Raw genomic sequence first — 13,872 nt, 5'->3', positions numbered from 1 at the left:
ATTGAGCATGAGTCTGATAAGTCGGCTTCATATGAAAGATATTCCTTCCCTCGGCTACTCCATACTTGCCGACCGTGAAAGAAGCCGTCGAATAGAAAAACCCGCCCTAACTGAATTAACTCAACAGTGAATCGCAATCTACTCAGTATTTAATTTTTCTCCCTATAGCTCGGGCGTTATATTTACTCTATCAGCAACAGCTACTCAGTACTGTCCAAGTCGGGCATCTTAGCCTCCACCGGGTCAAGACGAGACCATGGTTCACTCCAAAGAGGAAGTCAAATGTCAAAATTTGGAATTACTAACAAGTAGTGTTAGGGCTAGTAGCAACTTGGCAAAGATTTGAGTTTCCCGACAATAGGGGTAGGGCACACAATCTTAAATCAACGATCGTTCGTTTTGGGCTAAGGGGGGACTCACGGAGGCGCACGGTTAGAGCGCCACAGAGATTTAGTTTAATTGTCTTACTCGAGTTTAGTACATAGTCAGTTGACGCAGTAGCCAGCTGCGTACTGACTCTTTTTGGTCTACATAGTAAGAGTTTTCATTGGTCGGGATACAATCCGTAAACACGGCACACGGAGTCGAATGCCCTTGATTCAGCTCTTACGGCGGTCGAAGTATCGTAACAGAAATCTCATCGGTTTTTACTTGATACTCAAGAAAATCTGACGACCGTTGCAGTTGCATCAGATACAGATCGACTTCACAGTTGAGATCAAGATGGATCAGCCTGCGTTGACAGGGATCGTCGCGGCGGATTTTCAGGAACACATGCTGTGATCTGCGACCGCGGCGATCAAACATGCTTTGGATGTTGAAACGTTGTTTCAGAATTTGTCGTCTGGAGTACAATGCAATAATACATTATCATTATTTTGGTAATAGTATAATAGTAAAGATGAGTTAAGACTCGCCGTGTACTGTAGGTATGGACTTCCTATTTGGAACATTACCTCGACTACGAACGAGCGCACTCCACCAGTTCCGTGTCCGGGCGGATTCCATATTCAAACTCACACTTGGACATTTAATTCAACTCAAATTGCTAAAAACTTGATATTCGAAGCATCCGTGCTCTGCAGAATTTTGCCAGTAAGATTAACTCTGTGTGGCAGTGCCGGCGACAACGCCCATTTGCTGCGAAGTACTCCATAGTAACTAACAAAAAGTGTGACAAGCATTTTTTGGCTGTGTCCGGCTTCCCTGATTGAGCCTAGCGCTCCATCTGTATTTCAAGGAGACGGAACCGTAAGAGAGTACTTCTCGAATTCTTTGCGGATATTAGAGAGCTACATAGTAGCTATCAGGTTTTAGGCAAGGAGATGCGACGCTTCGTCATCACATACCTATCTTACATGCAACATTATAAATTTCCGACGCCCTTTTAGTATATTCTTGCTGAGCAGGTTGTATCAAAAAACTATCCGCCGCGCCATACTGAGTCTTGCTCCATAGTAAGCTGTGTCCACTGTCAACTGTCAGGGCACGATCTACATGACCCACGCTCCTTACATGATCCGGTCCCTGTCTATCTTTTGACGGCAACCGCGCAATCAGATTATCAAGAGATCATTGCTCTTGTTTCATTTGACCACAGTGGCACAACCACAAATGTAACGCCAGTGGCACACATTGTTCTGATTCTTAAAAAAGCCACAGATCCCGTGGCGGGGCGGCCGAATCCATTCGTGTGCATGGTGGCGGCAGATCGTGGTGCTGATTGTCGATGGGAGGGCTTGTTTTGGCCCCAACGGCGCATAGTTTAGATGCTTATTTGAGAGATTGTTGCAGCATAGATGTTTATACTTGAGACATGAAGAAGACAGATATCTGATTTTGATCAAGTGTGGAAATGAATGATTGGATAGATTTACGGCGGCTCATCTACTGTAGGTAGACTAATCTTGAACCGGGCAAATATCGGAGAACCACATACAACTTAGTACATGCTCAGCACTGACGTCGACATGCGCTAAAGGGACGCCTCTGCTGTGAACAGATTTGGGCTACATATGTACAGATGTATAGTCATATGTACACGAGTGTGACTACAACCGTAGCTACATATTCCAACCTACATCTCACAATGGTTGGCCGGGGAAAAGAGCCTTGAATAAACTTCGTCAGCATGTAAGACATGCCTTGTTATTTGCTTCTATCAATGTTACTACTTTTCAAGAAAATTGTGGAGGAAAGAAAAATCGATTGTTCAGATGATAATTCCACACGTGCGCTAGGAGTCTAACCTCGGTGTGGTGCACTTTTCGGTATTCCGTAGCATCTCTGCTATCATCAAGGTGGATCAATAGAACAAATCAATTATTTGCGCAAATTTGTTTTTTAATCTTTTGAAATCTAATGAACCAACACGATCAGTAGTTCGCCTGTCAGAATACACCGATGCAGCCACCAAGCCACCAAGGTGTGTTTTGATCCATTCCCACCCAATGTGCACCATCCATGGTCGCCTCCCCGCCGCCCATTCCAATGCCCTCGAATACACTTTGCAACAATTAAACCACAAACCAATAGAAAGAGAGGATTATTTTCGAGCTGGTGAACCAAGAAAAATAAAAGGCTTGCAGCTTGTGTGCCGCTTTGTTCATTGGCAACGGCACAGGGTGGATAGACTCCATCCCCGGATTTATGGCCCGCCCCTCCTTACAGTGTACGTACTATAGTGTGTGCTACATGGTGCGTAAGTACTCAAGCATCCTGCGTGTTTCAATGTTTTCAGGATGGTACCAAACAATACCATCTGTTTCTATTATTGTTCATTCCTTCCAGAAATTCCGAGAATGTCGCGATGACGTGTGTGTAAGCAAGGCACCACCCATTCGAACTCACCGTACGATCCAACCAACCACTGCTTGGTACCTGCCATCCATCTACCATTGAATGAATGGTAGACACCATAAGATGACATGTGATTCGACATATCCCGTGCTGTGTTGCAGTTTGCCACCAACGAAGCAAGCTACTAGTTTACTAACACAGTCGTACGTTCTTGAGTCTTGATAGGTAGTGCTAGCAGAAAAAGAAACTAGACTAGAGACATAAGGCGGATCACCAATAAATGCCGGGGCTCCACTGTGCTAAGTGGCATCTCCCGCAGGCTGGCTTGGGAGGCTTGCAGGAGGATGCCCAGTCAAAGGCGTGGTGGGGCCAGTATCTTTCTTACTTACTCCGTAGGAGTACGTAATAGTCGATACCTTCGTACTATGTAGGTAGGAGATACTTGCAGAAGAACTTCGTTATTGGCAGTAATAGTCGATTATCTTGCCATCACCATGTACAGCAAACTTGAAAGTGTTCATTCAAATGCACCACCGACAAAATACGCACTTTCCCCTTTGGTGCTAGTCGCAACCCCCCGCAATGCTGAAACAACCATCGCAACCAGCGCCAACGAACCAATTCCCATCCGTCTGGGAATGACTCCTCCCTTTGACTAAAAAGTGGCTGACTGCCGTGTTGCTGATTGGGCGGTGGTCTGGTGTCATTCGTTCAGGATTGGTCCCCACTGCTGCAATTTATGCTTTACTACGTACTATGTATGTATGTCGGGACGGCAGAGTATCTTAGTTCACTTTGTTGTACTTGTTATTTCGTCACTTGAGATATTTCTGTCTGGTACCTACAATACACGGATACAGGACGAATTATCAATGTTCAGCTGATGCCCGATTCTCCAACTGCCGAATACACTACGTAGTATGCTGAATGGTCAGACTCCGTACGGAGCCTTCATGTCTCTGCCGTATGTTCAATCTTTTTGACGACTTTCTTTTCTTTTTCATGGTCGGTGCTTTGTTGTCGCGCTTCCCCTTTCGGTGTTGCCGTCTCATCGGGGCCAACCCGAGGTAATACAATTGCTCCGACGCATCGTATGCTACAACAAGAGAACAACTCGGAGAGTATGATGCGAGAACCAATAATGTCGCGACCCGGCCAATAATTAAATCATGCTGCGACCGTAACCGTAAATCCTGAGAGTGGCACACATGTACCAGAAGGCTATGTACGGAGTACTGCAGACAGCATCAACCCCTCCCCCTCCAGTTGACTGTTCAGATGATAGAGTTGACTAGCCTTACTACTAGTAAGGCTGTAGTAAGCAGTACCAAGCATATGTCGCATACTCAGTTGATCAAGATTCTTCAGAATGAATGTAATAATACGGTATTATACATCCCACACATCCCGTACATCCCGTACTTGGCCCAAAATCTCCCCGTCTCCCAGTCGCGCTAAACCAATACCGCCAACACGGCTCGCAAAGCGGTTTAGCTCGCCTCCAACCTGGCCTGGGGACCCTTTTTGGGGCACACTCAGTCTTCTCTCAGAGAGACGGGGCGGTTGGCTTCAGCCCCCCCCCTTTTCCCTCCTCCCCTCCCCCCCATTGTCCACTTTTTCCACCCAATGGCCTCCCTCACCGTCCCATTTTGGGCCTTTTTTCTACCTTTTTCCTTGGGCTTCCCCTTTTTGGGCAAGTCTCAAAAGCAAAACGCCAAAGCCAAAGCCAGAGCAAAAAAACAAACTAGGCTAAAGGAAAAACGATCTACGGCACGTCGTCAGTGGCACAGGCCTTTCTACCGGGCTAAACCAACTCAGTTATGTGGTCACCCTCTTGGTAGTCTACTATGCAGAAGCCCACCACACTACGACGTATGTACCTTTTTACACAATGCTGCATCTCCGGCCGTAGGATGATGCTTATTTTCTCTCAATCCCCTTCTTCTTCTTCTTAAGCTACGTCGATCCCCTTCCCAAGTCAGCCTCAGTTGCAATTTCTCTTTTTCTTCTACCATCTTCTTCACTGTTATACGATCAGACCATTTGCGATCAACACACATCGAATGTCAATCACATTGAACAATACACCAACCATATCAACCTAACAATTTACATCTACTACAATTTGCATATACGTGAAAACACATTGACTGTCGGGGACAGCCAATTCTATGCGAACTGCGGTGTTGTCTTATCGCATGCGAAATACACACCACATCTACATACACAAGACCGAAGGCTATCGAATACCTCTTGACTGAGTCTGCTATTAGCTGCTTGACGCCATCTGTACCACTGTACCACCAGCTCTCGTCTCAGCTTTAAAGTCCTCCCCCTACTTCCTTCCTCGGCACCCGCGTCGCACCTGCCTTGCGTGTCTTTAATAGTCAACGCCGGACGACGTCATCTATTTGCTCTCACCAACAGCGCTCCTTCCTTCATTCCTTCTCTTCTCTTTCTCACCCGAGAAAGACAAAGAAAAGCCCTCATCACCAATCACAGCTACTGCCCCATAAATCATCCTCCATGACGATGGTCATTGAGAACCAGAACCGCCAGTACGGCGGCATGGGAGGCTTCGACCATGTGTACCAGAACAACATGCACCACCACACCCAGACCCCCCAGTTCACAGATCCCTGGGCAGCGCACACTTCCTCCCACTCGACTCCCCCCGTCTATTCTACTGCTTCCATGGGTATGAACGCTGTCAAACACGACGACGTAAACAGACCAACAGCCATCTCGATGCCCTACTCGAGCATTCCCGTGTCTGCTCCATCGCTGGTGGCCGGCACCAGCTACCCAACATCGGGATACACTGGATCAGAGATGTTGAACATGCACCATGAAATTCCTCGCTCGACCTTTGATGCTGCACCTTCCTACACCGCAGCTGCTCCCATCAACAGCTTCACACCCGCCAACTATGCACCCATGGCATATTCAGGATTGGCCACTCAACAAGATGCTCGCCGCATGTCTGAAGCGAGAATGTCTCAACCTGCTTCATACAGCGATGCAATAGATGCCAGTCGCGGAATGGTCGCGCTTAGCCAGGATCTTACTCCCAGGAACATATACGCTCCTCGCAGCTCCCGCGGATCAGCAGATTCTTATGGCTTCCCTTCGACACACTCATCGGTCTCTTCGATGTCCTCTAGCAACTATCCATACTACAGTGCATCAGTCGCGTCAGTGGATTCGTCCGTCACAGATTATAGCTCGACCTCGGAGCAATACGATGGCATGCCATCGCGAACACTTCCTCGACCAAGCGGTCTTTTGGGCGGTGCGACGCCTGGAGGTCCCCAGTCGATGATGGGTCAGTTCAGTTCTAAGATGCCTTCCAATGCGCAAAAGAAGCACAAATGCAAAGTGTGCGATAAGCGTTTTACGCGTCCATCGTCTCTTCAAACGCACATGTACAGTCATACCGGCGAGAAGCGTAAGCCGCCCCCTTCACCGAACCTTTCTGAATATATTGCTAACGTATCCTAGCCTACGCATGTGATGTCGAAGGCTGTGGTCGTCATTTCTCCGTCGTGTCCAACCTGCGACGCCACAAAAAGGTCCACAAAGGAGAAAAGGAAACCGGCTCCGGCGAGGACGAAGACTAGATCGAAGCACCGCTTCGTTCTTCCGGTACAATATTTTTGTGCACGGCGTGCTTTTGCGAGCGACTTTGATTCTTGTTTCGGTTCTTTCCCGGCGTCCACTCGGTGTCAGTCGTGTGCATCATGATATCCTGTTCCAGATGGCTTTTTTGTTTCTCTTGTACAACAGACTTTCGATTCTTTTACGCGTTCCTTATTCTGCTGGCTCAGACTGTGTTCGGCCTCAGAATTTTTTTTGTTTTTGATACCCCAAACCTGGATTTGTTTGATGAATGGGCAGGCATATGGTTCTATAGGGGACCAATCAAAACGGGGATTTGCATTGATTTCAATTCTTGATGACTATATAGAGGTTATTTCGGTCGCCTGGGATAGGCGGCCTTCCACTTTGATGATTATACATTCATGTGCCTCTTGAGACGAGGACTTTTGTTTTCTAGCAGGCATGGACTTGCAATACGTTCTGATTCTGATACCATCTGCACTTGTTTTTGTTTTGATTGATATTGATATTTGAGCCTCTATTACACCGCTCATTACACACTACATTACTTCTTACACTCCTTACTACTAATTTTATTTCTAATCTGGGTGTTGTGATGGTGGAAATGGATCTTGTTTTTGTCAGAAATGTACCGCAATTGGCTTCCAAGATTGTACATAGATATCTGAATTGACCGGTCGCCTTCAAAGAAGTTCCAAATGCACAAAAGACTTGAACACCTAGGATTCCTTCAACCGTCTAGGTAGTGGCAGTGATGCTGTGTATATACCTAGGTGCTTCTTATATGATATCCCAATATTGTGTAAAAAGTTCGGTACGATTCCCATCGTAAACCCTAATCAAAGCTTCCTAATCGAGTAATCGACGTATGTAATCATGACGGCCAGCGACATCACAGCGTTTGCCTTTCGTAACCCTAATTCGATCTACTCGTTTTCACATATTCTGTTCAAATAGAGCAGCGTGATGCTAGACATCTGGGTTGGACGTATATTATCTCTTTATATTTTACAATTTTCCAATCGTTGATTGAGAACCTACACAACCACAGAACAGGTACGAACATCTCATCCGCGACACGAATAGAACCTTTCTCTACCATCGATCGGGGTCCAACTGAAAAACTCATTAAGACAACCAGACCACCGCAAAATTCCAGGCATTCAACACTTCCTACAACGAAAAAATGGCAACTCCATCCTCATCCTCAAACCGCACCGGCGAAACAATGCCCAACCACCTCCCCATAGCAACCCAGGGCGGCGCCAGCGCCATCCCCACAGCAGCAAACAATACAGGCGGCGGAAGCGGTTGGGGCGATTCGGGGTTTATCAAAGGTGGTGGAGGAGAGCATCGGAAGGAGTCGGTGAGTTTGATTTTGGTACTGTTTGCGTTTGATACTGCTGGAAATATAAGTGCTAAGACATTCAATTTTGTGGGCAGGATGGGAGTTGTGTTTCTGGAGATCACTCGTTTGCGAAGCATAAACCGGGGTGTCCGCAGGGGATTACGGGGAAGATTACTGACTTTGTTAATACGTGAGTTCTTCTGCTGCGCAGATCAGGGGATATTACTTGATACCGCGGAAGAGAAATACTTGCTGACGTTGCGCAGAGTACATGGGCAGGGGCGGTAGATATGTATAACCTGTACGTTGAGTCAGGCGGATAGTACTGTCTTCGGAATGAATTGTTTGTCATATCGTAATGTGTTATATCTTTATTATCTGTACACTCGAGAAATGTCCCAATTCCCATTTACATTTCTATACGGTCGTCTCATCACTCGCAATCTCCTGAGAGCTGGGCTTCTTCGTCTCAACCGGGAACTTGTCCAAACTCTCGTACCATTGAATCACAGACCCAATCAGGAAAGCCCATGAGCCCCAGAACGTAGCTAGACAGCTCTGATATTCAACCCCAGAAGATGCCGATGCTGGGCCGAGGGCACCACAGAGCTGATTATATCGTATTAGTTGGTTATGAAGCACAATTGAGGTGGGTTGGAAACTGACTGTAAATCCTATTCCACCGATAAAGTTCCAAGCCCCTATGTGCCAGCCTAATACACTTGGAGCCGGGATAAACCATTTCGGTTGTGTTTCGATAGTGAACAGCAGACTACCAGAATTAGCATGCAAGATTGCGAAATGAGAAGAGATTCTACTACTCACCCACTGAGAATGAAACATGACCCACCCACAATCTGCGGAGTCCAATATACTCCATCCGTCAATCCCTGACTCATATGATCCGTAATCCCCGGCAGGCCCGTGAATCCAGCAATCCAAAAGATAGTAGCACCAATCATCTGCACAAGCGAAGCCAAAAACCCGAGTTCATGGAAGTAGTGAGTACGCAATTCGCTCAATGATGGCAACCATTCGAACGATCTCTGCTCTTCAGGCGAAGCCTCTTTGAGCCCATCGCGAAGTAAGGATCGTTTCTTGGAGTGATGATGGGCACACTCATGGGACGCGATGGGTCTGACTTCTGTCGTATTGGTCAGATCGTCGTGGGACTCCAGTCTTTTAACGACTGTTTCAACGGCCCAGCCGAAACACGAGGTGTGTTTCTCATTGACTGCCTCAAGCAGCAGAAAGACACTACCAATCTCGAAAATAGTAGCGCCGATGAATGCCGTGACACCGCCGCCGATAAGAGACTCGCCGGAGAACTCGGTCGAGGGGTCTTGTAATGGTAACCAAACGAAAAATGCGTTGATAACCCAGACCATGGATCCCAAAGTGAAGATAGTCGCGACAAGCCAGGATACGTCCCAGTAGGGGAAATAGGTCAACATTCGAATAATGCCGCGAATTACTTCTTGGAAAGTGTTCGTGCTTGCCGGCAGATTGTGGCCCGGTCCATGATGCTCGGGAGAGTACTGGACGTGAACCGCATGACGACCTTTCCGATTGTCGCGAGAGCGCCAGAGATATTCAATTCTGGGCTGCTGACGAGGCTTTACTTCTTTTCCTTGCTCTTCCTCGCTGACCGGTTGTGCTGGTTTCTCATTTTCTTTGCTTTTAGGCGCGGGTTTTAGGTGAACGCGCGTCGGATTCAGAAATCCAACTGGTCCCGAGATGTGTGTTGTCTCAAGGGTGGGGTCTATTTGACGGCCGAGGAAATGCGTCTTGGGAATAGAGGAAGATTTACGCATCTTGGCGTTGTCTGAATTGTGTGACACATGAGATGATATTCATCGCAAAGAGTGTAACATGGATCGAGTTAGGCGAATGATATCATCCATCAAAGTCAACAATAACAAGCGGAGACACGCTCAAGCCACGTGGGTCGTGTCCGAAACTATAACTCTGATTGGTGAGAATCAGGGTCAGGGTTGATATCTACGTAGTTAGGGTTTGAAATCCCTTCTCCCTTTCTCTCGTTATGTAATTACATAGTAACTTAGTATGGTAGTGAAGACACAATAGTAATACTAGAGTGGAAAATATGACTTCACATTTTTCTTTATCAAATAGCTGTTTGGCATCTCTACAACGTTAAGCTGGTGCCTTCACAAGTATAACCGGCTTGCCACTTTCAATAGAATCCCCTGGCTTGACCAGAACTCTAGCCACGGTAGCACCAGCTAGATGTGCATCTGCGAGCACATTGATCTCCATTTTCATGGCCTCTAGGATACTGACTATCTTGCCAGACTGCAATTCGTCGCCTTCTTGCACCAGGACCTTCCAGACATTTGCGTTGACTGGAGCCTCGATGACTTGATATGCTGGATCTTTGGAATTGTTAGCGGTTGGGTAAAGCAAACCATTGGGGAGACTAACCCTCAAGCATCGACCGAATCTGATCCATGCTACCTCCATCTGCTTGCTTCTCAGTAAGCCACTGCTCAAGGAGCGCCTTTTCCTTTTCAGCCATTTTCCTCTGCGACACTGCCCTCTTTTCTTGGATCGCACGAGCCTCGTCCATCGAATTGCGCAGCAGCTCATTGTGCTCCACCATATCAAAGAACCCCGGCTCCATCTCAAACTCATATTTACCAGCTTTGAACTCGGCGACTTTGAGATCATATTCCTTCTCATCAACCTCATAGAAACTTATCGTATCCATGTCCTGGAATAGCCACGGTCGCTCCTCGCTGAACCCAGGTTTTGAGCCGTATATATCGAGGCCTGGAATAGTCATGCCCGTCGGCATGTAGCCACCGGGGCAGTCGACGGGGTAAATTGCGATGGCTGATCCTCCCCAGGAGACCGTCCCCTCAGGCGTATATGTTCGGCTTGGGTTCATCTTTGGACTTCGGATTCTATACCGTGGATCCGTGGGCATGCTTTGTGGAAGAGCCATGAAGAAGCCAACCCCAATGATGACGGATTGCAGGGTCAAAAACATTGTTTTTAATTCTTCAATGGTCATGCCGTTATTCTCTGCTACGAATGCCAGTGGGTCGGGCAAGTAGCTGGCTATAGAACGTTGATTTGCCATATATCGTTCCATGGCATCCTCGAGTTTCTTGTGTCTGAAGGTGAGTGGGAGTTTGAAATGGCGGTTGGGGAACTTGGCACTTCGCATGTCTCCAAGTGTGTCCTCAATTGCAACCAGCTCTTTAAGTAGCTCTGCTTGAGAAAGAGCAAGACCGTCATAACAAATGGCCAGCGAGTTACCACAGCCCACCATGTTGAAAATGGCACCACTACTTCTGTTGGCAGATACCAGGCCTGACCGATTCTGAAGTTCACGCGATAATGCTGTTGCCCGGCATTTGAAGTTTAGATCTGAGCATCCATTGCCATAGTCGACTAGAATGTAGTCATCTGCTCCGGCGCGGTATGAGATTGTCGGTCTCTTGTCGGTCTCCTCCAGGACTTTCAATACATCCTGCCCGGGTTCAGCGACCTCAGGTCCAACATTGATACTATCAAAGCCCTCAATCGTTTCCCATGAGCCGGACTTAATTGAAGCGGCCACATCTTCCAGGAACTTTGCATTCTTGCGACGATATTGCAAAGCACTTTCAAGCGACACCCGATGAAACTTGACTTTGTCTCCAGCGCGGAGTTGGCCAAGTTTCCACATATCTCCCTTGATAACAGTCAAACTGCAGATAAAACCTCCAAAATCAGGACAGTCAACAGGGAAGATAACAGGCTCGTCGCCAGTCCAGTTGAGTCCACCGAGGGGATAGCCATACTCAATCACATTACTTGGATGAGCGCCACCTTCTCCGCCATCCGAACGACCAAACTCTGGACGAGGACCAATGAGACGAATACCACCTCGCGCAGCGTTGTGGCTGATTGTCCAGGTCTCTGAAAAGAACATCTCTATGTCCTTAGGGGACAAGTAGCCTGTCTCATAAGGACCAGGCATAACCTGGATAGTCCACTGGCTCGTGTATTGAGGACACAAGTCCTGAGGAATGGAGAGTGAACCGTCCTCCGGAAGTTGAGAAGCTTCTACGATACTGATAAAGTCGCCTGCCCTCAGTGGTCGGCCCTGGTATCCACCGACATTGACCATAGGGTTTGTAGACTTGCTTCCGAACCACTTTGATACGTTGAGTAGTCCCCCGTAGATTGCGAGGTAAACCCTACAATTGGCTGCCATTTTTCCAATTTTTAGACGCTGACCAGCAAGGACGTGAACCCGAGTCCACTGTGGCATTTCCTTGTCATCCAAGTCGGCTGGGATGGGGGGACCACAGAGAGAAATAACAGCATCGCCCAAGAACAAGAGCTCGGGTCCAGTGAGAGTGATTTCAAGGGCTTCTATCCCAACTTCATTACCAACAAGGAGATTGGCTACCTGGAACGCAATAGGGTCCATAGGGCCGGCGTGACCAAATCCATGACCGACGGTTGGGCGACCAGGAAAGTCTTGCACTAAGGTATAGGAGCCTCCGGAGATAATATCAATGGCGGCAGGTGTATACTGAAAGGTATCTAGAAACTTGGTAATGGTGTTGCCGTTTCTAAAATCACCACTCTGAATGACAGCTAGTAAAAAGCCGAGGTTGATGGGTGGTCCGCAAATGGAACTTTTGCTAAGAATCTCCTCCATGCCTGCAACGGCAGACTGGCGGGTAGGGCCATGATACATTACTTTAGCTAGCAGAGGGTCATATTCGGCGCTGACAACGATTCCTCCACGGACCCATGTATCTATACGCGCACCCTCAGGCGTGTGCCATGACACTTGCTGAAGGAGACCGGGACTGGGAGCGTAATTTCTTGCTGGATTCTCAGCATATACTCTGGCTTCAATGGCATGGCCTTGAGGTTCAAGACACCGGAGTTGCAGAGTTTCCATCTCTTCGACTGTGAGACCTCCTGTACCTTTAAGCTCTCGGTCTGCTTGCCTCAACATAAGTTCAACCAGATCAACATTGTAGCACATCTCGGTAATACCGTGCTCGACCTGTAGGCGAGTGTTCATCTCGAGAAAGAAGAAATCTCCTGTATGATCATCAACAAGGTATTCTACCGTTCCCGCCGATCCGTATTTGATATCTTCTGCCAAGCGAACAGCACACTGCGTGAGTTTCTGCCGAAGGTCTGGGTAACGCTCTGTGACAAATGGGCTCGGACATTCTTCAATCACTTTTTGATGACGTCTCTGAATCGAGCATTCTCTTTCTCCGACACTAATGGCTTTACCCTGCCCATTACCAAAAACCTGTACTTCGATGTGATGGCTGTCGGGGTAATAGCGTTCTAGAAAGACGCCGGCATTTTTGAAAAGGGACGATGCTCGTGATATGACTGTTCGGAAATTCTCTCGAACTTCGGCCTCATTTGCACAGGTCAATAAGCCCATGCCACCTCCTCCGGCAGTCGCTTTCAGCATCACGGGGTAGCCCAAGCGAGTGGCAGCTGCCGCCGCGGCTTCCTCATCCTCGAGAAGACCCTGAGAACCGGGAACAACAGGGACCCCCGCAGCCACAGCCAGCTCACGGGCCGTGTGCTTCAGCCCAAACGACTCAATCGCTTCTGGTGATGGACCAACAAAGACCAGTCCGGCCGCCGATGCGGATCTGGCGAAGTTCGTGTTCTCGGAAAGAAAACCGTATCCGGGGATAATGGCTTKGGCGCCATTTTCCTTTGCTACTTTAATGATTTGATCTCTGTAGAAGTCAGTCAAAGCAATTTAATGATCGCGGAAATGCACATACCCATCTATGTACGCCGCTCTTGCTTCGCCTTGCAGCAAAACGGCTGTGTCTGCAAGACGTATGTGCTCCGATTCGCAGTCTGGTTGTGTGTAGATGGCAATTGTTTTGATTCCTGACTTTCTATTCGTTATTAGCGCAAGTAATTCAACAGGGATAAGCAAATTTTATAGCCTACTGTGCAGCTTTGATCAATCGACAGGCGATCTCGCCTCTATTAGATACAAGGACCGTCTTTAGGTATTCCATGATGACAGTACTGACGCGACTCGCGATCTAGCACCATACGTAGTATACCCGATTGCCAACTGCATG

The 13,872-nt window shown here is 47.8% G+C and overlaps 4 protein-coding genes across 4 annotated transcripts; 2 read left to right on the top strand and 2 right to left on the bottom strand.

Moving 5' to 3' along the window:
* Window positions 1-5,331: 5,331 nt before the first annotated feature.
* BHQ10_005295 (uncharacterized protein) lies at window positions 5,332-6,419 on the top strand (the record flags this gene model as incomplete). The annotated part of the gene is made up of 2 exons (XM_040877755.1): window positions 5,332-6,247; window positions 6,301-6,419. 2 exons carry the CDS (start codon window positions 5,332-5,334, stop codon window positions 6,417-6,419), a joined length of 1,035 nt encoding a protein of 344 aa, XP_040733799.1.
* Window positions 6,420-7,606: 1,187 nt separating this feature from the next.
* BHQ10_005294 (uncharacterized protein) lies at window positions 7,607-8,056 on the top strand (the record flags this gene model as incomplete). The annotated part of the gene is made up of 3 exons (XM_040877754.1): window positions 7,607-7,786; window positions 7,864-7,958; window positions 8,035-8,056. The coding sequence occupies 3 exons, from the start codon at window positions 7,607-7,609 to the stop codon at window positions 8,054-8,056; spliced, it is 297 nt and encodes a 98-aa protein (XP_040733798.1).
* Window positions 8,057-8,185: 129 nt separating this feature from the next.
* Window positions 8,186-9,582, bottom strand: BHQ10_005293 (uncharacterized protein; the record flags this gene model as incomplete). The annotated part of the gene is made up of 3 exons (XM_040877753.1): window positions 8,186-8,377; window positions 8,435-8,540; window positions 8,594-9,582. The coding sequence occupies 3 exons, from the start codon at window positions 9,580-9,582 to the stop codon at window positions 8,186-8,188; spliced, it is 1,287 nt and encodes a 428-aa protein (XP_040733797.1).
* Window positions 9,583-9,925: 343 nt separating this feature from the next.
* BHQ10_005292 (uncharacterized protein) lies at window positions 9,926-13,806 on the bottom strand (the record flags this gene model as incomplete). Its single annotated transcript, XM_040877752.1, has 4 exons — window positions 9,926-10,164; window positions 10,214-13,512; window positions 13,561-13,680; window positions 13,736-13,806. 4 exons carry the CDS (start codon window positions 13,804-13,806, stop codon window positions 9,926-9,928), a joined length of 3,729 nt encoding a protein of 1,242 aa, XP_040733796.1.
* Window positions 13,807-13,872: the final 66 nt, after the last annotated feature.

Source organism: Talaromyces amestolkiae, assembly GCF_001896365.1.
Source record: "Talaromyces amestolkiae strain CIB chromosome Unknown scaffold9.1, whole genome shotgun sequence".
NCBI classification, from domain to species: Eukaryota; Fungi; Ascomycota; class Eurotiomycetes; order Eurotiales; family Trichocomaceae; genus Talaromyces; species Talaromyces amestolkiae.
Note: the sequence above shows the minus strand (reverse complement) of the source record. Positions and strands in the feature narration are given on the sequence as shown.